This window comes from Neolamprologus brichardi, chromosome 11 (assembly GCF_056152115.1).
Source record: "Neolamprologus brichardi isolate AB-2024 chromosome 11, ASM5615211v1, whole genome shotgun sequence".
In the NCBI taxonomy this organism is placed as follows: domain Eukaryota; kingdom Metazoa; phylum Chordata; class Actinopteri; order Cichliformes; family Cichlidae; genus Neolamprologus; species Neolamprologus brichardi.
In genome coordinates, this window is record NC_142114.1 from 23,695,627 (window position 1) to 23,719,299 (window position 23,673).

The following is a 23,673-nucleotide window of genomic DNA, read 5'->3' on the forward strand; positions in this document are numbered from 1 at the left end:
ATCTAGCTGTTATCAAGAAATCTGTGCACGGGGAGTTTATTTAACGGGCCTGTAGTGGAGTTTGACTTTGACAGCGACCTGAGAGTTTTTCACCTTCCCTTTTCAAATAAATATCAACATTCTTTTAGATGAATGGCAAAATCTCCTTCAATGTCTTTTTAGTGCATTTTGCTGTGCGTGATGCTTTTCAAAGCACAACCTTTTTACACAGACAAGAAAGCAATGAGTGCCACCTTTTGTACTAAAATAAACAGAGCGAACCACATCATGTAGTTATTCCACAAGCAATAATGTCACAATGACTTAGTAAAATAGTGAAATGGCCTTGCCCAGGCATGAGTGAGTCGGTGGTGTAAGTCAGGTGTGTCTTGACTCCGAGTCAAAGAAAAGTGTCCCAGTCAATACGATGAAAAGGAATAAGGTCAACCGTTCCCTAAAGAACAGAAGAAAAGCTGCTGTTTCTCTCCTCTTTCTGTATCAATAGTATGCACAGTTTCAGCATGTGTGATGAATGACTTTGCCCTCTCAAAGCAATACAATATGGATATTCTGACCACAGTAATTTGTGAGCCAATATATCAGGCTCTGAATGCTGCTTTCACGAAGTTTGCATTAAATAATGACAAGAATTCCATTGTATTGCTCACTAAGGTCACAATAAGTTTGGGCTGTTGGGATGTAAATTTAAGGAAATAAACCAACTTCTTCTTATAGTTAACAGAAGAAAGGAATTAATTTCAGATTCCATTTAATTAATTTAAAGGGGACATGAAACACTACACATATAAAGGCTAATATACACCACTGAGCCCTGCTCTCAAAAACCGACATAGATGTAATGCCGGATTAAAGCTGGATAAGTCCTTGAAGCCAAAGTTTACCGCTGTCTTCTGTCAGTAGGGGACGTGATGTCATGTGGTTGAATGGTTGGCTGCGGCTAATAGACTTACATTAGTCCTTGTTTTCCACTGAGTTATTGATTCTATCACTATTTAGCTTAAACTAAGTCTGTTAGCCGCAACCAACCAAACACATGATGTCATGACACACTCACAGACACAAGATGGTGGTAAACATGTTTTTAAAACTTTAAGCACTTATTTCTTAAATCCAGCTTCACAGACGATGTTACACCTATGTCTGTTTTTCAAGAGCAGGCTCAATGGTGTATACGTTCACACTGCAGGCGAAAGCGCATCAAATCCGATTTTTTTGACCCTATGCGACCCAAATCCGATCATGGTATGACAGTGTGAACGGCACAAATCCGATATTTTCAAATCCGATCTGGGTCACTTTCGTATGTGGTACTGAATCCGATACATATCCGATGTTTTAGAAAGCTACTGCTGTTTGAACGGTCATGTCGCATTAAATCCGTCTTTTACGTCACTGACACAAGACAGATGCTAATTATCAGCGCCCGAGAAGACGCTTCCTGGCCATCCAGTGTAGATGTTAGTGAAACTGTTGGGAAGACAACGTGAACATTTTATTTGTACTGTATAATCTGCAGATTTTGACAGGAATCTGCAACTATCATTTGAAGCACCGCTCCTCTCTAAAACAGCAATAAGGATAATTATTAGGTTATTTACATTATTATGTAAATAACAAAATAACTTAAAGCAAATATTGGGAAACGTAAAGTCCGAAGTCTTTATATTAAGGGCCATCAGTCAAACAATACTGTTTGCTCTGGGTCTAAACAGAGCGCGTTGTGTGTGACGTCTTCTTTTGCGCATGCGGGCATTTTATTTGTAGTGTGAACAAGCAGACAAAAAAATCGGATTTGATCAAAAATCGGAATTGAGCAGCCTTAGCCTTTATATGTGTAGCGTTTCATGTCCCCTTCTAATATACAAGACGAATCCCAATGACGGTGAATACAACATGCAGCCCATCTTTTGTTTAAGTGGTGACATTCTCAGCAGGTAGCCAAGCAGGATATGCTCAGCTGAAGCCAATTAAGCTTAAAAATACTTACATCCACTGATGGAGTAATGAAACCATTACAGGAATCTTAAAGCTAAGTCAAAAGATTAAACTGCAAAGTGCATTCTATCACAGTTAGTTAAGTTATTTTTTTTTATAATTTTATGATTTGATTTTATCATGTTGATAATGTGCTCTGCAATAATGTACTTTTCTTTGCGATATCTGTTTATGTGAGTGCTTTTTTAGTACTACATGTTTTACAAGATCTGCACAGATTTCACAAAGCTTTTCTTTTTTTTGCAGGAGTGGTGTTTCACTACCGTGATGCATCCAGCCGCTACGCTTTTACCTTTGAGCAGGCTAAAGAGGCTTGTGAGGACATCGGGGCTGACATCGCTACCCCAGAGCAGCTATTTGCTGCTTATAACAGCGGATATGAGCAGTGTGATGCAGGCTGGCTCTCAGACCACTCTGTGAGGTGAGAACCTGAGAGGACAGGGCACATTACTTGGCAATGTTTGGCCTTTTAAGCATTTTATGTGAATTAATTCACGGTTGTTTTCAGCGTACATTTGCAGTCAATCCAAATCCTTTCTTCAGCTCCAAACAAACATCAGGTAGAAAAAAAGAGCATTTAGTGTAGAGGTCAGTCATTCGGGGGGATGATAGTGCTCCACTCAGACAGCTAATATTTGATATGCTCTCCACATTATAACACAGAGATCGTCAAGTACCTGAGAGTCACTCATCTGATCTCAAACCAGACATTTCAGCTCTTCAAGACCTACTCACAAATGTACTTACACAAGTGCCACGTTTAGAGTGCTGCCATTAGAGAAGAAGAGGTGCTTCAGTGATGTTTGGCATTTCCATCCACAGATACCCCATTCAGATGCCAAGAGAGGGCTGTTTTGGAGACATGGATGGCTTGCCAGGAGTGAGGAACTATGGACTATTAGAGCCCGATGAGCTGTATGACGTGTACTGCTATGTGGAGAATATTCATGGTAATACAACTATTAAAAACTTGTAAAATGCATTTCACAAGTTTTTAATGTTAAATGTATTTTATGATAAAACCTGTGTCTTATTTTTGTACTCTTTTTGTCACCAGTTTTAATAACTGCAGATTCAGTAATATGATATGGTTCTGTGATGTGTTAAATGTGTAAAACCTGCTTGTTTCTTTCCTCTTAACATAAAAGCGATTTCTATGATTAGTAACAATTTATTTTTAGAGGATCTCTGGGGTTCTCAAAACTTTGGTAAATTAGATACAATAATAATTAACATTAAACTTAAATGTTACAAAAAATGAAGAAAAAAACCGTATTCACACACAGATACTTGGCTGCCTGCAGTGTTTAGTAATTACCGGGTTTTTACCGAAAAATAAGCTCAGTTTCATTCTAAGATACCTAAACTGTAGTAAACACTACATTCATCTATTACTTTATATAAGATTCATTCAGAATCTACTGCAAAACCCTTTTGATGTGGCCAAAGTTTATCATATATGTGGAAGAATGAAAACCAGAAGAAAGACATTTTTCTTACACATTTTGCATTTATGCGCAGACAATTCAACATGACACATCAACATTAAAATTAGTGGTTTATAGTGAATTTGTTTATTTTGTCACCACTGTTGGAAAATCTGAGCAAGCATATCGCCGCCTAGTTGGACTGAAAGCATGCCTTGAAACCCTTAATGATCAAAAATACCTTTATGGCAATTGCCCGCTTTATTAGACATGGTATGTCAAAATTAGTGGTGTGCGGATCTTCTTCCGATACCAACAATTTATGTTCTAGAATCGATTCTCATATTAAAATATTGATATTTTAGTACTTTGGGGTACATTTGTAGTTTTTCATCAACAGGAACACAGTGAAAAGAAACTATATCATTCAGATCGTCTAAATTGGAAGGAACTACTTCCTCTTACACCTTTCGTAGTCATATGTGAAATACGGCTGTATAAATGTGTTACAGCCCCTGGCGTGCGCACTCACAACAATAGCTGAGTGTAAACGGAGTCATGTGTGGACGTATTTTACCGCCACAAACAGCCAAGACATTGTTTGCGATATATGTGGCAAGACAGTGAGGTTTTGTGGCAACACCACTGACCTTGTCAAACACCTCAGAGTAAATCATATCACAGAATATGATGAGCTTATGTTGAAGGGAACTGAATTTCTATATGATAATTCTGCATTATTAAGCAATAAGAACAAGTAGTCTGATGTCCTGTAATCATTATGAAGCTATATTATTATATTATTATTACAATTACATAATACAATTATATATTGTATTATGAAATACAATGAACATTAAGTTTTTGGTATCGGATCGAAAGGAAATCAGTGGTATCGCACATCACTAGTAAAAATGTAGCAAAAGTAACGTGTCAACATTATTGTTTCTCTGTTTGAAAGGTGAGGTGTTCCATGGCTCCACCCCCCAGCGTTTCACCTTTGGTGAGGCAAAGGCCTACTGTCTCAGTCATGGTGCAGAGTTGTCCACCACTGCTCAGCTTTATGCAGCTTGGAATGACGGACTAAATCACTGCAGCCCAGGGTGGCTGGCAGACGGGAGTGTGCGGTACCCCATTGTCACCCCTAGAGAGCGCTGTGGAGGTGGTGAACCTGGGGTCCGAACCGTTTACAGATACAGCAACCAGACGGGCTTTCCTGAGACCCACTCTCGACATGATGTCTACTGCTTCAGAAGTAAGAGAGCAAGTCGTGTAATTTCTATTTGAGTTTATGCTCTGTCCCCTCAGTGCCGGTGCTTTTTTAGGTAGTTTCATGGATAAAAGGACAGAAAAGAAATATAGCTTTATTAGATAAAATTCAACTTGGTATTTTTACATTTATTGCCATGAAGATCCCAGTAAACATAAGGATATTGTGAATTCAGTTTATTTTTTTTTTTCAAATTATGTTTCTTTCTCCAGGTGATAATGGCCCCTACACAGATTCTCCCCAGGATTTAGCCACTGAGCCAGAGGATATTGGCCAAGATATTGTTTTTGTAACTACGTCCTCACGGGAGGATGTCAGCAAAAGTGAAGCCACGACAGATGGAGTTGCCCAGACTACAAATCCAATAAAGCAGGGTACTGTCGATGCTCACACAGTGACAATATCACAATTGACAGCAGACATTTCTCAGACTGCAACTCCTCTGTCTGATCACCAAGAGCACATGTCCACCCTTGACACTTGGGAACTGGTAAAGAAAGCCAACTACCCTGAGTCCTATCAGCCAGCACCCGAAGAGGATCCAGACACAGATCACGAGGAGTCGTATATAATTTCATCCCCTTCTCCAAACACAGATAATGTAGTTACAGTTGGTTATTACTCCATTATACCCATAACTGATGTGGCAGATCCAGAAAGTGGAGAACCCACAGAGCATCATATTTCTATGACTGAAAATCCAGATGTGCCAGTTAGTAATGCCACATCTGGAGCTGATGAGGTGCATCAAGAGTGGGATTTACCTGTTTTGCAAACGGACCACACTCCATATGTCCCTGAGGAAAATGCCTCAGTGACTGAGCTTGTCTATGTGAGCACCTCTTATGATGCTTCAGAACAGCCAGAAGAAGCCAGCACTGGTACTATTGAGGAGATATCAGTGGCAATGACTTCACTCTACACTGAGGTAACAGATGTTCTTGCCACTTCACCGATGCCAGCTTTTGCTTTTGATAAAAGTACATCTGATGATTCTCCAGACGAAGAACAGGAGCATTCTGTGACAGTCGATTTGGACACCACTGCCATAACCAAAGTGGTCACTAAGTCAAACCTTGATACAAGTAAGTGAGATTTAAATGTGAAATTTAGCCCATAAGACGGGTCGTAGTGCCGTGATTAGCGCTGTGCCTTCACAGCAGGAGGGTTTGAACCCTGGCTGCGGTCATTCTCCATCTGTGTCTGGGGGTTTCTTCCCAAAAGTGTTAACTAGTGATTCTAAAACTAGCCATGGATTAGATGTGGTTAAATATGTAAAATATAGAAAAAATAGTACATGGTTAAATAAGAGCTGTAGTTTAAAGTTGTTTGATTAGTCATTCAGAGTAAATGGCAGTCTATTTTCATTAAGAGTTACTCTTTCTAGAGTTACTCTTTCTAGAGTTTCTAGAGTTCTAGGTTTCTAGAGTGGGCGACCGTGGCTCAAGAGTTGGGCGTTCGCCTTGTAATCGGAAGGTTGCCGGTTCGAGCCCCGGCTCGGACAGTCTCGGTCGTGGTGTCCTTGGGCAAGACACTTCACCTACCGCCTACTGGTGTTGGCCAGAAAGGCCGATGGCGCGATATGGCAGCCTCGCTTCTGTCAGTCTGCCCCAGGACAGCTGTGGCTACAACTGTAGCTTGCCTCCACCAGTGTGTGAATGGGTGGATGACTGGGTGTGTAAAGTGCTTTGGGGTCCCTAGGCAGGACTAGTAAAAGCGCTATACAAATACAGGCCATTTACCATTTATTTACCATTCTAAAGGTTGTAATTTGTATACTTCATCTACTGGTAGAGATTGTGTGTGTGTATGTTGTTCTGCATACATTATTTCTGAGCACCATTAAATTGTACTGTCAGCCCACCTGCCTGTCCACATCTGTATCCAACAAAAAGTTGCCCAAATGACCCACAGTGACATTAGGTATATCTTAAACACAATTTTCTGTCTAGGCCTGTAAACGGTTTTTATATTTCCAATACCCAAAATGCTACTTTGCTTTGCTACTTTACTAGTTTTTAGCATTACACCATGCATTGTGTTTCCCCATTATCAGTCTAAATTGCTTCAGAGGTGTAGAGATATTTTTTTTTGTTTGCAGGTTACGATCCTACTCAAGCCCACTCAGATGTAACGGAGTCCTCCATCCCAATTGAGCATAGCGCTGAGGAATTGAGTAGCACTTCAGGAGACGTGACAACAGATGATCTGGCAGAGCAGAGTGGACACAACCCTCCAACTATAATCTCAACAGCAGAGGTCATCACTTTCTCAGACGACACAGGCTCCAGCATCGACGCTCCTGTTCTAAAAAACCAACCTGTCTTATTGTTGGGATCCCCAATCTCTGCAACCTTATCTCCTCCTCCTGTTGAAGTTGAAGCCAGTTCAGAGATAATAACCTACATACCAGAAAGCAACGTTTCATCTGGGGCTGAGCCTTTGGACGACATTCAGGATAAACCCGAAATGGAGGGATTAGGAGACAGCTCAGTGATTATCCTCCGTACATCCCAAAATATCACAAATATTGCACCAGAGGAGACCGAAAAAGATGTCACAGAAGGACCAGGTAAATCGTCAGGAGAAAACCCAGAAAACTCAGGGGACACCAATTCAGAAGGAGTTAATGGTGATGCTGGCACGAATGCACCTCATTCAGAGATAAAAATCACTCTGATCCCTCGTTTAACACTCACACCCAATTGGGAACCTGAGCTTTCTCCTGCCACACCACAGGAGTCTCGGTCTGATCGAGAATATAGCGCCGAGCCTCCTGCTGCTCCTGAGGAAACTGATGATGCTTCTAACGAGCAAGAGATCAACACCGGGACCATTAATGGTAAAGTTTAAAAGGGTCCGACACCCCTTTCTAACAAATAAATGTAGGGCGCACATGTTCCCAGTATGTGTATTGTATGTTTTAGCTGAAGAAACCATGCAGATCATTCATAAACCCTTGTTTAAAGGCCTGTGCCATCCAGTTTTTGTTGTTGTTGTTGTTGTTGTTGTTGTTTAGCATGTTTTTAGCTATAACTCCAAAAGAGCTGCTGTTTGTTACAATAACATTTCTGTCAGACACAGTAGAGCTGCAAATGGGAGTAACAGCTCCTTCAGTTGACTGTGAGTCAGTTGATATGGATGGAAATGGTAACCTTTTAATGACGAACCTTTACTTTTTAAGTGACCATTATATGAAATCACTGTCATTCATAAGTCATGTGTGAGACATAGTATTATTATAGAAAAATGGAAAACGGCTTCTGACTGATGGATGGTTAATTAGACTATATGTCACATTTCAGTCACAAGAAACTAAGAAAAAAATGTAGACGAGAAAACCTCTATTAGAAGAGATCAAGCAATGTTCTGCTCTGACAGTTCAGATACTGGCATTCATGTGGATCTGACTACTGCATATGCCACTCCATCTAAGCATCAATGAACCTCAGGGTCATTCGTCCTTGGTAACATCACTCTAACAGCAGGACTTTGTGCCCTATTAACCTATTAAGCAAAAACTTGCAACCTGCTTCTTGACTTCTTTTGGCATATCTTTAGCCTATCAAGGTAATGGCACACTTAAGATTTTCCATTTTCTATCAAAAATAATAGTAAATCAATGAATCTTCTGTTCTTTTCAAATGTCCTCTAAATACTTGGAGTGTGTAAAGACCAGTGTTGGTCAAGTTACTTGAAAAAAGTAATCAGTAATTAATTACTGATTACTTCCCCAAAAAAGTAATCCCGTTACTTTACTGATTACTTATTTTCAAAAGTAATTAATTACTTAGTTACTTAGTTACTTAGTTACTTTTTAAAAACATGATTTACAACCTGAATAGGCGATAAAGCGATAGATCTTTCAGCCCAATTCTACTTTTTCTACATAATCCATCATACAAAATGTAATCAAATGGAAAAGTCTCTTTTTAAAACTTGTTTTGTTATTTTTAATCTTTTAACTTTATGCATGAAGCAAAATTTTAATTATATGCACCATTCTGTGACTGGAAGAAATTAGTTTAACATTTAAACCTATTTTCTGCACATTCCAGCACATACATACATACACACACACACACACACACACACACACATACATATATATATATATATATATATATATATATATATATACATATATATATATATATATATATATATATATATACATATATATATACATGTGTGTGTTTACACTCACTCTTTCAGATGCAAGTAAAACACAGCAGAAAATAAATAAAGTCAAGACTAGCGGTCCTTTTGCTCTATTTTCACCTGTAAAGCAGGAGTAGGGTAGGCGGAGGGTTATCCTGGTGCAGGTGTGCCGCAGCGGTCAGTGGAAGGATACGGCAGTTTCTCTGTGAGTTTCCCATTACGTCGTAGCGCACTCGGTGCTTGCTTGGAAGTTTAGGGGTTTTTTTTCGCTGTAAAAAGAAGTTTTCTTCCCACGCACAATGGACACTAATGTTTTTGTCACTTTTTACGGAATCAAACTCAAAATAAGGTCAGTACGTCCACGCTTTAAACGCTGCACGCTCATACTCTCTCCCGCACTCGATATATGATCCATTGTTGATCTGCACACAGCTGTTGTCACACACCTCGCACTCGCTTACGTCACTGTCATGAGACATTCTCGCAAGAAAATCACGGTTTTAGTAACGCAGTAACGCAGCGTTCCTACGGGAAAGTAACGGTAATCTAATTACCGTTTTTGCAATAGTAATCCCTTACTTTACTCGTTACTTGAAAAAAGTAATCGGATTACAGTAACGCGTTACAAGTAACGCGTTACTGCCCATCTCTGGTAAAGACCCAGCTTTGCTCGTTCAGCAAAAGCACAGCATTTGACATGCTCTGGTGGCTGTAGCAGTGAAATAACAGTGGCAAACTGCCTTAGTTTGTCTTCAATTTATGAGTTCTTGCTTTTCAGGCATACCTATTTATGGATGGAGTGCTGTGCTTGCCACCACAGCTGCAAATTTTATTGGTTCACAGATATGATTGCTGACCTAAATGAAAGAAATCAAAGAAATATTATTTTCTCATGTTTTATGTGTCTCGACACAGTGGGGATACCTAATTATGCACACAGCAGTGGCAAAGTAGATTGTGAATAATATATCTCCTCTAAAGGCCTTTATTAGATACTTCACAAAAAATATTTTGTTTATCAAACAGTAACCTCTTCTACCATCTTACATAGTGCGTTGTACTGAAGTCTGGACATATCTGTTTTTAATAAGCCACATATTTATTTACTCATGGAGAGCTAGACAACTTACACAAACTCCAAGAAAGTTGTTGTCTGATTTTAAAATTAACTTGTGAACATGTAGTGAAATGTCTCAGCAGAACATGGATCCCATGGTGGTATGGAGGTGAGCGGCACAGACGAGCCTTCAGTTAAAATATGCACATGGCGTCCTGAAGAGGAGGAGATCTCCAGCTCAGCACTGACCACAGACAACAGTGATATGACTATCATTGCTCCCACCATATACCCTGTGTATTTTGAAGGGAACGAGCAGACTGCCATGGCTGCCTCCCTGCCTGCTGCCAAAGTTTCAGCTGCAGGACAAGGAGGCTTTTCAGGTATCTGTACTCCAGAAAGAAGTGCTAATAGAAACAGCAGCTGATGCTTATCAGTGTTTTGGGAAGAGTAAGGTGTGATTAGGAAAATGCCAAATGTGGAGTTTTATTTTATACTGCACAGAGGGTTAAACTGTAGCTTCCCGCTTGCTCCTGGTACCAGGGGCGCTGCGGCTCAAAACATATTGCGATATATATCGTGTATTGTGATAGAGCCCCCCAAAATATATCGATATTAGATTTTCATCAAGTAGCCCAGTCCTATACTGCTGGTTTAAGACTTCAGGCTGATGCAACTCAACGGATGGATCAGTTATTAGTTTAGATTAGATTTGTTATTTACATAATTTAGTTATTTTAGTGTAAAGAACAGCCAGGTCAAGTCATCACGGACTCATAATGTGTAACGTAAAATCCCTTGAGTTGATTTTGTTGTAGTTATAGTTCAAATATTGTATTTCATGTGTAAGTCTGGAATGAAGGATGTTCTTTCTTAATGTGCAGGATCACTTTAGGGAATTAAAAACGTTAGATTTTATTTTTTATTTTTAAAAAGAAACCCATTTTTAAAACGACATTAAATGACTTGCAATATTAAAATTTGACTAACAGAGTAAAAACTGGAAACGAATTTGGAGAAACCATGTTTGAGGCAACAGCTCCCTCTGCTGGTGTGTCTTTGAAGGGGTTTTACATTTGAAAATCAGACAGCTTAGTAGTCAATTAAGCAGTTTTATCTTTATAATCTCTTCCTTTTTTTAAGTGTATTTTGAGTTTTTAAGCAATAAATAACAAGTAATACAAAATACTTACAAATAATAAGTTTTATAATTGTCAATAAAATAAGACACATATGGAATATTATCCCCATTAATATAGAAAACAGCTGGGAAATTAATGTTTGTATACATGGACTCTGACAATTTAATACAATGAATAAAGTATGCAGTTTTTTTTTAATTTCATAAATATCAGTTTCACAGATAAAGAATAATGCACACATCTGAAATATTTCTGGATCTCTGTTATAACTGTCATTTCTCATATCTACAGACTCCTGCTTGGAGAATCCCTGTTTGAATGGAGGCACGTGTGTCGACGGTGAATCGCTAAGATGCTTTTGTCTACCCGGTTATGGAGGAGACTTTTGCCAGAAAGGTATAGCACCGTAAAATACAGATGTACAATCTTCCAAACATAAGCCAACCTTTCTACTTATACAGACTTAATACATTTCTTGATATTTTTCTGTCCTTTCTTCTGTCTCAGACCTGGAGATGTGTGAGCCAGGCTGGGAGAAATTTCAAGGATATTGTTATCGTCATTTTAGCAAGCGGCAGAGCTGGGAGGCAGCTGAGCAGCACTGTCGGATGTGCGGCGGGCATCTACTCTCTGTCATGACTCCTGAGGAGCAGGACTACATCAATGGTAAAACATGACTCAAGTGACTCATATGATTATCAAAGATTTTGTAATCAGGAAGCAAAAACATAATTTGACTGCACGAGTTAAATGTTACTTCTTGAAGCTGAAGAAACGTCAAGTATATCACACAAAAGTATGTATTTGGTCATTTATTTCTTTTTTGTAATAATGCTTTTTGGCAGTAAGTCCTATACAGTTGGAAAACCTGTTTATTTCCCCGCATGTGTGGGTTGAGGAGCAGAGTTGAGTATGAGGGTTGCTCCCATGAAAAACTTAATGGTATTTGTTAAGTTTAGTCACTGTAATAAGTACAAATATTTTTGTTCATTTGTTTCAAATGTCCGTAACCTAATCCCAGTGGAGAAACGTTGGTAGATGCTGGCACAGCGGTCAGTAATGCATAATATATTTTGTTCTCCACGCGTAAAATCTAAAATTCATTGTAAAAAAACAGTCACATTCCCAATCAAAGGACAGTATGAATTTTGTTGTTTCTAATAGCTGAGTGCTCTTTGGGTTTTGTGCCTTGCCACGCAGAGGCAGGTGTCAAACCAGTCATTTTTCATGCTTCAACATGAGTCAAACTGTTAAAAAATGAAAAGTCATGAGTTTGTTTTAGGAACAAGACGCTGAGATTTTCTCCAGACAAGACACAACAATAACCTCTCGTGTCTTTCATCACTTGGAATTTGTTTTTCTTTCCAAGAAAATGGCAGTGACTCACAGCTGCTGTTGGTATTTTGTCTTGCTAAGGGGCTATGACATCGTTATCTGACATCGCTGTGGTGGCGGCTCCTTGTGCTCGGCAGGCAGTGGGCACTGATCCTATTAACTGATACTCTTATGTAAAATGTGAAAAGCAGCCGGTTTCCCAAAACAGCAGAGAACTTTAAAGCAGGAATGTGTACCACAAAAGATTTTTTTTCTTTCATAATTTTCTCACAAAACATACTTTAATTCAAATTATTGTTGCTGACAAACAGTTTAAGTGTGAATAATATATTAGTATATTGTTTACATGCTGTGGGTAAATGTTACATTGGGAACATGAAGCATTTTTTTATCACAACAAAAAGTTGTGATGCTGTGTAAAATGTAAATAAAAACAGAATGATTTGCAAATGTCATAAAGTGCATTATTCACAGTACAACACAGAAACAGCTGGACAAACATAATTTAATTAGGTTAATTGGCAAAAGTTGATTGGATATAAGACGAGCATCTTAGAGTGGCAAAATAGGGTTTACTAATTTGAAAAAAAATTGGCAACAAACAGAAAACTGTCTACAAATTGTCCTTAAAAAAGTGCAATGACTTAATAAACAATATATATAATACATATATTCTTATGCTAATTTTAGAAAAATACAGAGAATATCAGTGGATTGGACTAAATGACAGGACCATTGAGGGAGATTTCCGCTGGTCAGATGGAAACCCACTGGTGAGTTTTATTAGTTTTGACCTGACATGTTTGAGATTCAGAGGATTTATCAGCTGTTTAACATGATTTTCTTACATTTGGTTTGTTTAGTCACCTAATTTATGACTGTGAGAATGAGAGCACAATCAACCAGATTACTATGTAATTTCAAATCTGCTCACTTCTCTTTGTCAGCTCTATGAAAACTGGTACAAAGGGCAGCCTGACAGCTACTTCCTGTCTGGTGAGGACTGTGCGGTGATGGTGTGGCATGATGGAGGCCGCTGGAGCGACGTGCCATGCAACTACCACTTGTCATACACCTGCAAGAAGGGCGTCAGTGAGTTCACCTCATTTTAATCTCGCCTAATTCCTTCTTTTTTAAACTCCTTTTCTTAACAAAAAAAAGAAAAAAAAGGAGTAAAGATCTAAGACTCAAAGTGGTTTCCAACAGCCTCCTGTGGTGAGCCCCCCCATGTTCCCTATGCCAAGGTGTTTGGGAAAAAGCGGTCACGTTACGAGACAAACACCAAAGTGCGATACTACTGTGAAGAGGATTTTGTCCAGAAAATGAATCCTGTCATTAAATGCCTGCCTGGTGGCCAGTGGGAAGAGCCTCAAATTACCTGCATGCCAAGTGAGTCCATCATATGTCTGAGCTTGATTAGTTACACCTATTACTATAAAACAGTCACGTGCTTCTGCAATGTAACATGTGACTGTAATGTAAATTACATACAAAAGCACTTTTCTGATATTTTTTACCTAAAAACCTTACAACAGATATAAGATCAGTGAAATATTGCTCCAGTTTTTGTCCCTAAAAATAAAATTCTTCAGTCTGAGTGAACACTATAATAGAAAATCAGGCATGCATGTATTGACCTCTGTAGTACAAGAAGTAACGTGACATAATGGCCAAGAGTGGAACTAAAAAAAGTGTCTGCAGGTGTTAAGGTGTACTGAACATACCAACTTTTGGCAAGAAAGAATATCTCAGATTCAGCTGAGACTGTCCATTATGAGGCTGTAGGAGTGTCAGCTGAGTACAGGAAGCTCATTTATACAAAGATTATAGAGAGCAAACTAATCTAAAGCAGTTTACATGGAAAAAAGTCCTAAAAATATGGTAAATCAGTCTTTTAATCTCTGCAATCATTTATTTTTTCCCTGTTTCTTTACACATTTAGCTCATTCAGAAGAAGAGGACCTAGTTAACGTACATGCTGAGCAGAGCGAGGAGGCCATGGGTACAGCCACAGAGAAAGCAGCCCCGCTCTACTGGGACATTAACTGGAATGTTTAAAGCCATCCTGCCTTATTTAAAGCAAAAATCAAACATTCCTTCTCCTGTTTTCACACTTTTCTTGTTTCTTATAAGTCAGTCCTGCCCAGTTTCTGCATTAAATTGCCCCGAATAAAACAAGTTGTTCATTTTAACATCATCTCAAGGTCACAGTTCCTGCAATAATGGACAATTCTGGAAAAGTGCTCTAATTTAAATTTGTGTTTTACAGTGTTGACCAAAGCGTGTCTAAAATGTTTGTGAAATCAAGGAAAATCTGTTCATATTGTTTAAAAATGCAGTTCAATCAAGACATGCATGTAAAAAAATATGATTCCCAGAATAATTTTCCAATGAACCTTATTAAAAGATAAAGTAGGATCCAACATGCATTTTGGATCAGTAGACGACACTTTGGTGCAACAATCATCCGCCTCCTTTTTTGAATAAATGGGTTTCTGTTTAAAAAGAAAAAAAAATCTATTTTTTGCTGGAGTATGTATGGAAGAAATACATCCTTACTTTTAAAACAGAAGGACAACTTTTAAGCAGGTGGACAACTTTTATATAAATCAATTAGAATCAGTTAGAAGATGAGAGATCTGTGGTATAATTAGAACAATAATTGTAGATTATGGAAACAATTAGGTCTTGCGTATCTATGTATGATGATTAGCCTGTAATACCTGAAATACACCAAATCAAATGGAAACCAAGTACCAAGTAGATGATGTAAAAAAAAAAAATTTGACCCAAGCTGTTAATACGATACGGGCGGCTAAGAGATCAAGGAATATTTATGAACCAGTAACTGTAGCCAGTTATGACTTAGTAACACTGTTACCGATGCAACTTACTTTCACAATCAGCCATTCTGTAGCTGGCCTTTGTTGTGTTTTAGGTGACGATAGCAGACATTGAAATCAACCTGTTGACAATGTTGAATTCTTGAATTTGACTGCTGCTACCACACACTGTAATTTTAACATATTTGTAACAAACTGCTGTTCATGATAGTTTGATGAGTTTCTGATAGGTGTTAAATGTAACAAAGTGTGAATTGATTGTCAGCATCAGCTGGTCTGACATTCACTAAAATCTGTTGTTCTTACAGTCTGATGGATTCCTTGTTTTTCTTTATGAGTGAAGGTTTTCTGTGAATTTTAATATTGAAAACTCCACCTGATGTGTCAAACCTAAGATCGCTCACACATATCTAACGATCAAAGAAATTCAAATGAGGTCTTAGAGTAGCTGCACTCGAGGAAGTGCTGCTATTCTGTTCTAATATAGCACAGTGCTTCATTACTGGGAGAAAGAGCATGTAACTGCTCATTAAAGGGACACATTTTTTTACTTTTATAAATTGCTCTTGAAGCTGCTATAACTTTGCTGATTTCCAAACACACAATCTTGTCTCACCTTTCACCTTTATTAAAAAGGGATTTCATGTGTGTTCTGTTTTCACTGAAAGTGGGTAGTAGATCTCAAAGTGCAGTGCATCTCAGATAAAAGGAAATTATGTGGTATACTCTTTAGCAAGATCATTATAGGTTACAAAAAAATGTGTGGGCTTGAAAAGCAAACTTAAAAATGGTAAGTCAAGGCAATGTGTAGTTTTAGTCTTTAAACAATGTGATTAAATTGTCAACACATTCTTTGCTTAGACTTGGCTACTCACTTGACTGTGAGTCAACTGTATATTTTGCAATACAATATTTGAACTTGATGAATCTTGCAACTGAGAAATATCTTCCATGTAATATTAGTTATTATAGCAAACGAAACTAACCACAACATTAATTACAGTGAACATAAAAAAGCAACAAAACAAACCCCAAACATGATAAGCGTTGTTGTCAAGTGGTTTATTGCTAAAGTAATGTCTTTAAACTGTCTCAAAAACAGTGTCAATATTTAAGAGTTTCTCTCATTTGTAGCCATAGGATTGCCCACCATAGCGTACACTGATGACAAATTTATCCATTGATCCAAACAATATGGAGTAATATGTTGTGGGCCACCTTTAATAAAGGTGAAAGGTGAAACACGATTATGTTGTGGGTAATATGTTGTGGGCCAAAAGGGTTACTCCAGGACAGTGGGACTGTCCTGGAGTAACCCTTTGTTTGGGCTCTTTCTTTTCTTCTGTTTTCACAGGACTGGTTCATCTGTTGTTGTTTTCTTGCTTGAAGGCAGAGATAAGAGAAGGAGGAAGAGGTGGGAACTTCTTTGGAAATTTCTTTTTATTTCTCTTAAGAATGTATAGATACAGTTTACATGTAGATAAGGTCACATTAAAGTGTGAGTCACACTAGCTCCAGATTTAATCAGATGCAGTTTGTTTTGTTTTCTAACATGTCTAACTGATTTAAACACCACGTGGAAACTATGTTAACATTTTCTTGAAGGGGACATCAGTGATTCCCTTTAATTTTGGTATTTCTTTAGATGAGGGAAAGTATCAACACTGAAATCAGAGAAATTTCATGTAGACAAACGGATAAAGCTACCGGGCTGTCTCGGTACTCATTAGACATTTAATAGGAAAGCAGATCACTGCTATATTTTATTTTATTTGATATATTTTTCATAAATATGTGTAAAAATGTGTAATTCCTGTTATTTTGACTTCTATTGCAAGGCTCATTAAATAAGTCCCTCCTTGCTTTAATATTTTCTTTCAATGCACTGTTGAGGCAAGAAGCTTTCCCTTGCACCCTTGGACCCACATTGACACACATCTTGACATCATGACCTTATCTGTGCAGTTTAGAAAGAGGCTACTCCTTTCTTCATTTATATTCCAACGACTGATGGCATCTAGATGCATGTCAAAAATGAGTATTTTAAAGTTAGGCTACATCAAGGCACTCTATGATAAATAAGGACAGAGGCTCCAGCAGCTGAGATATTTTTGGAAAGTAAGGAAAGAAATATACAAAAACATCCAAACTGATAACAGGTCATCTTTTTATTCAGTAAATTAAATTATGTATCATTAATTTACACAAATCAGTTTATCCTTTGTGTTTATTCTCATTAGAGTATGCTCATATAAAAGCAAGAGTTATGTTAAATAGACACATCACGTGTTTGCAGAGCTGTTATTATTAAAGGCATAGTGATAGATGATTGTGCATATAAACATTATTTTATAACATTTACCTGCAATCTACTAGTTGTTGAACTTTCCATGAACTTTCATTCTTTTAGTTATTTTTAATCATTATTATACCCACTCATAGTTACTTTACTATAATGTTGAAAATAACAATAGTGCAACGTGTCTGTAGCCTCAGATATGAACTTTCTTATTTGGGACAATCTTTTGGTATATAAAGCTGTATACACATGTATTGTGGTCTCTCAGGTCTCTCTGTGTTTCTTGCTCGTGCTCTTGGATTAACTATAGCAATAGACCCCGTAAACATGTGTGTTCTTGTCTGGGAATCCAAATGACCGTACTCCTGCCTCTGGGATGCCTCCACAGCGTTCCCTGGGGTTACTGATGGGAAACCGAACGCTGCCATCTTTTAACCAACCGCCATCGCACTGGTCAAAGTTATGGAAATGCCAGGCAGCATAAAGCTGGCCCACCAATGCCATCTCAGCTCCCTGATTTTTACAAGTGTGTCCGGCCTGTTCGAAGGAGAAAGCCCCAGCTATGTAGAAGACGGAGCCTGTGGGAGCAGGAAACATTTGTAGAAGGAGATATAGAGAATAGGTAATTATTTAAATGCTGACAAAAAGAATCTGCAACTGTTTAAATGTCCTTGTTGTTTTACAAGTCCAAACATGTCTGTCATATTTTCAACAGTAAGAGTGGGAGTATCAGTAGGGCTTTCCAGCTGGAGAGACAAACAAGCATTTTCCCACTGAGCGTGTTTCCATCATGTCACAACTAGTGATGGGATTTCCAGCTCTTTTTAGAGAACTGGCTCTTTTGGCTCGGCTCACTAAAAAGAGCTGGCTCTTTCGGCTCCCAACCGGCTCTTCAGGTTGTTTTGTTGCTTTAATTAATTAATTATCAACAACAATATAAAATTATGCACAAAAGGAATTAGTAATGTAAAAAAACATGGTTTTCTTTATGTATGTTTATATATAAATATTTATGGGGACCCCTAGAGATGAAACACGTACAAACTCCAAAGCTCTTAGAAATTCCAAAGAACGTAAAAACTCTAAAACACATTTCTAGCGTTAACTGAACTTCCAAAACAGAGCTTCCTAGATCACTTAAATTACACTAATCGAATGCATATGTCCATTGTTTTTTTATTACTACACAAACAATCATATATATATATATATATATATATATATATATATATATATATATATCTTTAATTAGGGGAAAGGTTGGCATTTAGAAATATTAATATCACACTCAACTGACTGCGTTTTATCTTTCCATTGCACTGATGGGTGGACAGTTCTTAGGTGCCTGTGCATGTTGTCTGTGGAGCCGGCTCTATATGATATCCTTTTCTTGTAGACTCTACACTCTGCCTTTGTTTTGTCAATAAGATTGAAATGGTTCCAGACTTCTTGGTGTCACTCATTTTCTTTACTGTACCTTTCCAATGTGACAGTGTTGTCTCTTGTTGTTGCTCCCGGCTTTCTTTCTTTCCCTCTCCCTCCTGCTCTTGTTGTGTGCTACTGCTGTTGCGCGTGTAACTACCGTCCCCGCCCCCTCAGCTCAGCGCTGAGCAGAGGGGGGAGAGGCGCAAACGCAAGGCTCTGTTTGGCGTCTCTGCTCAGCGCAAACACAAGGGTGACTTGCAGCGTAAATCGAAAAGAAGTGAAAGAGAGGGCAGGAGAAAGAAAAAAAAAAACCCCACGGCTCCCAATAAGGAGTCGGCTCGCATCGTTCACTTCAAAGATCCGGCTCTAAGAGCCATTTCGTTTGCCCATCACTAGTCACATCAGCACACTGCTTTTGTGTGGTAGGTATTAAAGGGCAGATTGTTTCTACTGAGAATCCGGATTCAGTATCACTGCACTCAAACATAAACAATCATCAATAAAAAGCAACACCCTGTAGACCATGGCTCTACTGGCATCACCAAGAAATCCAAAGTGTGGTGACTTTCTGGGATCTGGGTGTGTTTGAGGTGCACTGCTCGGGTTTCTAAAGGGGAAACCCTTTTTTTAAAATGATCACTGCATAGATTTTTGAATTTTGAATTTTCTTGTTTTTATGACTTTTTCTCTGGTGGTTTAATAAATTTGTTAAACACTGTATAACTGTATACAAAAAATATTATATTTTCTAAGGATTCATCAAAAGTACTGTGGGTTGAGTCAGTTTATTTTGTCACTTTGACTCATAGAAGTTCAGAATTGTTTTCTCATAATTACGGGTGTAACCAAGAGTGCATACGGGTGTAACCAAGAGTGCATACAGCCTACAGGAGGATATAAAACCACTGGGTATGGTCACAATGGCTATGTCCATCTTTTATAAACAGTCTATTGTGTGACATTCTGCACTTTATCTGGTGTTAAATTATTTCTTAAAGAAGCTGACTTAGAAAAGGAATCAAATAATACTATTTTGAAGAACTCCCATGTGAAGACCAAACACACACTAGCCTCTCAATACTTCCACGCCTTGTTATGTGACTCTCTCGGCTTCTGCTCATTGGTTCTTTCTGAAGATACAGTATCCCAAAAATAAATTTATGTGAAGGATTGTAAATGAAACGCAGGATGCTGTGATTTTAAACAAGTGTATTACAACATAAATAAATAATAGCATTTGGATCAGTGATTCTATATTTCAAACAGTTTGAGATTTGAAAAATATTTAACCACACAAAAAAATGCAAGAGTAGAAAAGTTTGTTTCCTTTCTTACCAGATATCTGCGAAGTGAAGCAAAAAGCATCAAACCGATCATTGTTTTTATCTTTTGGGCCGTAACTGCGGATGCCTGAAGGCAACTCGCCTCCACAAACTGGTCGTGGGTGAATAATCGGATAATGAACAGTGCCATCATGGAGCCAACCTGCGTTGCACCAATCCAAACCCTCAGTCCAAGCTGCAGGAAGAGGCAAAATAATAAAGCTGGACAAGCAGTAGATACCATTTGTTGATTCGGAATAAATGCTTTGAACAGTGTGTGGGGTACCTCTGTAAAGCTGGCTGTATGTGGCTAATGTGCCATCTTGCGCAGCACAAGCCTCTTTTGCTTCTTGGTAATTGAATCTGTAACGGCCATCTTTACTCTGATACGGGAAGACCACACCTACAAAGAGAAGGCCCGCTGTCAGTACTGGTTTGTCTCTGCCCTGGCAAAATGAGTGCCCCTATGAAGCTATGACAACATTTCAAAATAGCCTGTATATTTTCACATCATCGGTTCTCAGACTATTCTTGATAAGCAGGAGAAAAAAATATCCAAGCTGAACCATAAAAACATGGGTAAACCTTATTTTCTTTACAAAAAAAAAATCATTTTTATTCTCATGTGTGTGTTTTTGCCCCATGACCCACCAATGGGTCAAACCACTATTTTACCAGAAATAGCCTTTTTTAGCTTGTGTATACCACACGAATAATTGAATAATAAGACATGTACCAATATCCTGAAAAAGCAGATACAAAAAATATTTTACCTTCAATCCTCAAAGTAATGGCGACGCTCTCATCCTCAATGCCATTGACCAGCTCACAGCGATACGTGCCTTCATCTTCCAGCTCAAGACGGCCGAGGTGCAGGGAGGCGTCCATGGCATGAGCCTTCCGCAGAGAAGCTCGCTGTCCAAGATGGCCGTATGGCTTGAATGCATGTGCATTGGATATCATGATAATATTTTCTGGTCCAACCTTCTCTGGTTCAATCTTTGTCCATTTAACCTTGTAATGGCTGGGTTTGGTTCTGATGATACATGGTAAGGTGACATTATCTCCTCTTTGACCAGTGACGTCTGCAGACACAGGCGGCTCAAGAAGATACTTTAGTTTCTTGGAAGCTGTGGGCAAAAGAAAATCGAACATCATAAATAGAACACTAACATTAACCTCCCATGTGACAACCTTTTTGGGTAAAAGAACAACTTGTTTGCACTACACCGAGCAGTGCAGTGTAATTTTTCTGCAGTGCAAAAGTTAGATTTTTACCCTTTCAGGTTAAAGCTTTAAAATTTTCTTCACAAGACACTTTTATTGGCAAAAATATTTGCATTGATAGCGTGTCAGTACCAACCAGAAGGTTGGATTGGTTGGGTCTTTGAGCAGCAAGATACTAAACCCCCAAGTTCGCCCTGATGCACTTTAAGTGCTCTGATTGAGTTGCACTCCATCTATGACTAGAAGTTGCCTTCTACATTGTATACAGTAACATATATTCTTTTCTTTACTTCACTGCACTGATAAAAAATATTCTCCTTATAATAAATACTGTGCTGTAGATGAAATTTAGCCTATATTTGCATTTTACTTAAGACAAACCAATCAGGAGTTCAATACTGGGCAATATTGGTAACATCCTCAAATATGAAATAATTTTCTTCTGTTACACAGATAAATTCACAGATTGTATCATCAAACATGACGTAAGTTAGGGAGTAAATTAACAAGTATGTAAAGTAATCTCAGGTCAGTACATGAATATGTAACTGCAAACCATTGCCAAAACATCACCCATCATGTGAGAGTAATGGGATTTTACCTGCTCTCTCAGGTGTATATAAAGCTGAAGACCAGGTGAAGCACCTTGATATCAATAAAAGAATCACTGCACAGTTCATTATGAAGGGTGTCACTCTTCCTCCTCCTGTGATTCATGAGAAAACAGAATAATATTTTGTTGTCACAGATGGCCTGGCATCATCAATAAAACTTTAAGTTAAGAAAAATTGTGGTACATTTTACAGTCCAATATGTTTCCCAAATTTTAAATCGGAAATTGGCAAAGACAAAGACAAAAACCTGCGTGATTGAGAAGATACAGCCGTTCGGTCATCTTCCAGCATCCTCCAGCACGATGTTTTTAGTGTCCAATGAGAAAATTCTCTGGATAAAGCTTGACTTTGTTTCTCTACTATTTATCTCTGTTGGGTTCTCTGTCCAATCATCATATGTTCAGCTGTCATCAGTCTCTAACTCTTACTCCCTCTCTTCCCTCGCTCTGGTCATATGGTCCACTCTGTAAACGACAGTGTGTAAACTGGACTCTTGTAACCATACGAAGATCTGATACTCACAAGCTTTGTGTTTGTTTCCGTTTATAGTCTTTTTTTCTTTGTTTTTATTAAATGTGAGACAAAATATGAAAAATGCAAAGTTTTCTCAGAGGATTACAACTATGAATGAAACCAGCATTAGCACCTAAAATTCTACATTTTGGTGTTGCAGGTCAAGGTGCAAACACTGATTTGTAAAACATGCCATTATCTGATTTGTTTGAGCTGACACATACTAAATCTGTCAGTGGTAGACGTTACCTTTAGAACATGAATAAATGAATTATTTATTAATTGTCCATCAATGTATTGATTGATCAATTACCAGATAGCAAAGTATCTATAATCTTATTCAATTCCTGTTTTAAATGACTGAAGAAACAATGAATATATACAAAGATAAGTTTTGTGTGTTGCTTCTTAAGAACACTTAAGAAGGAGAACCTTAATATTACACATTAAAACAAAGAAAAGTATTAACTTTGATCAATTCTGCACACTTTTCTTACATTCCCTTGTGCTGTCAAAAAACATATTGTACAATAAAGTGCACCGAGTGATGAGCCATCTCTGAACCCTGTAGACAACAAGTTAGCCTGTGTATTCTAACCTTTCCCATAAGGTCGTTGCCAAAGAGCACTATAGTGCGCATTGAGCCATCTTTGTTATTGCCCACATGGCTCTGGGGGCAGTGGGAGAGGAAGCTGTGTCGAACCTAGTTTCCTATTCCACCACGGTCCTCGGCACAAGGGCGGCATTGTGAGGGTTATGTTCTCCACACAGTGACAGCAGGCAGGAGACACACAAACAGCGTCCAATGTGGAAAAAAAGATTAAATGATGGGATTCTTCTGTTTTTGCTTGTGTTGCTTCCCCATTGTGCTCCGTCATCAATGGGACTCTTTCATGTCCTCCAATTAGTATTCGCACAAACACCTCTAGGTGACAACAACCAAGTGGCTCTACAGAACTCTCTCCATATACAGTACCAATGCATTCATTACGTTGCTTCAGTTTGTTAAGGTTTGAAGGTATTCTTTTGTGCACAGCTATCTT

General features: G+C 38.3%; 2 protein-coding genes across 4 annotated transcripts in view; one reads left to right on the forward strand and one right to left on the reverse strand.

Moving 5' to 3' along the window:
- Positions 1–15,666, forward strand: part of bcan (brevican) — a 32,577-nt gene extending 16,911 nt beyond the window's left edge. For all 3 annotated transcript variants that reach the window (XM_087848392.1, XM_087848393.1, XM_087848391.1), the window contains 12 exons: positions 2,242–2,416; positions 2,818–2,945; positions 4,384–4,677; positions 4,905–5,777; positions 6,794–7,534; positions 10,054–10,293; positions 11,344–11,448; positions 11,560–11,718; positions 13,078–13,160; positions 13,335–13,479; positions 13,594–13,776; positions 14,330–15,666. In XM_087848392.1, coding sequence (XP_087704518.1) covers positions 2,242–2,416; positions 2,818–2,945; positions 4,384–4,677; positions 4,905–5,777; positions 6,794–7,534; positions 10,054–10,293; positions 11,344–11,448; positions 11,560–11,718; positions 13,078–13,160; positions 13,335–13,479; positions 13,594–13,776; positions 14,330–14,445 — 3,242 coding nt within the window. In that variant the 3' untranslated portion in view covers positions 14,446–15,666. The remainder of the gene's footprint in view (positions 1–2,241; positions 2,417–2,817; positions 2,946–4,383; positions 4,678–4,904; positions 5,778–6,793; positions 7,535–10,053; positions 10,294–11,343; positions 11,449–11,559; positions 11,719–13,077; positions 13,161–13,334; positions 13,480–13,593; positions 13,777–14,329) is intronic.
- A 1,711-nt stretch (positions 15,667–17,377) lies between these two features.
- Positions 17,378–22,495, reverse strand: hapln2 (hyaluronan and proteoglycan link protein 2). The gene is made up of 6 exons (XM_006791768.3): positions 22,365–22,495; positions 22,105–22,209; positions 21,050–21,406; positions 20,563–20,679; positions 20,290–20,472; positions 17,378–18,107 (listed from the first exon to the last, which is right to left on the reverse strand). Exons 1-6 carry the CDS (start codon positions 22,396–22,398, stop codon positions 17,830–17,832), a joined length of 1,074 nt encoding a protein of 357 aa, XP_006791831.2. The 5' UTR covers positions 22,399–22,495; the 3' UTR covers positions 17,378–17,829.
- Between the last annotated feature and the right edge of the window lie 1,178 nt (positions 22,496–23,673).

Coding starts and splice junctions, on each gene's coding strand:
- hapln2 (XM_006791768.3), bottom strand. CDS start 22,398: ATGACCGAACGGCTGTATCTTCTCAATCACGCAG. Junction 22,210..22,364: donor GTATCTTCTCAATCACGCAG/GTTTTTGTCTTT, acceptor CATGAATCACAG/GAGGAGGAAGAGTGACACCC. Junction 20,680..21,049: donor CATTACTTTGAGGATTGAAG/GTAAAATATTTT, acceptor TTCTCTTTGTAG/GTGTGGTCTTCCCGTATCAG.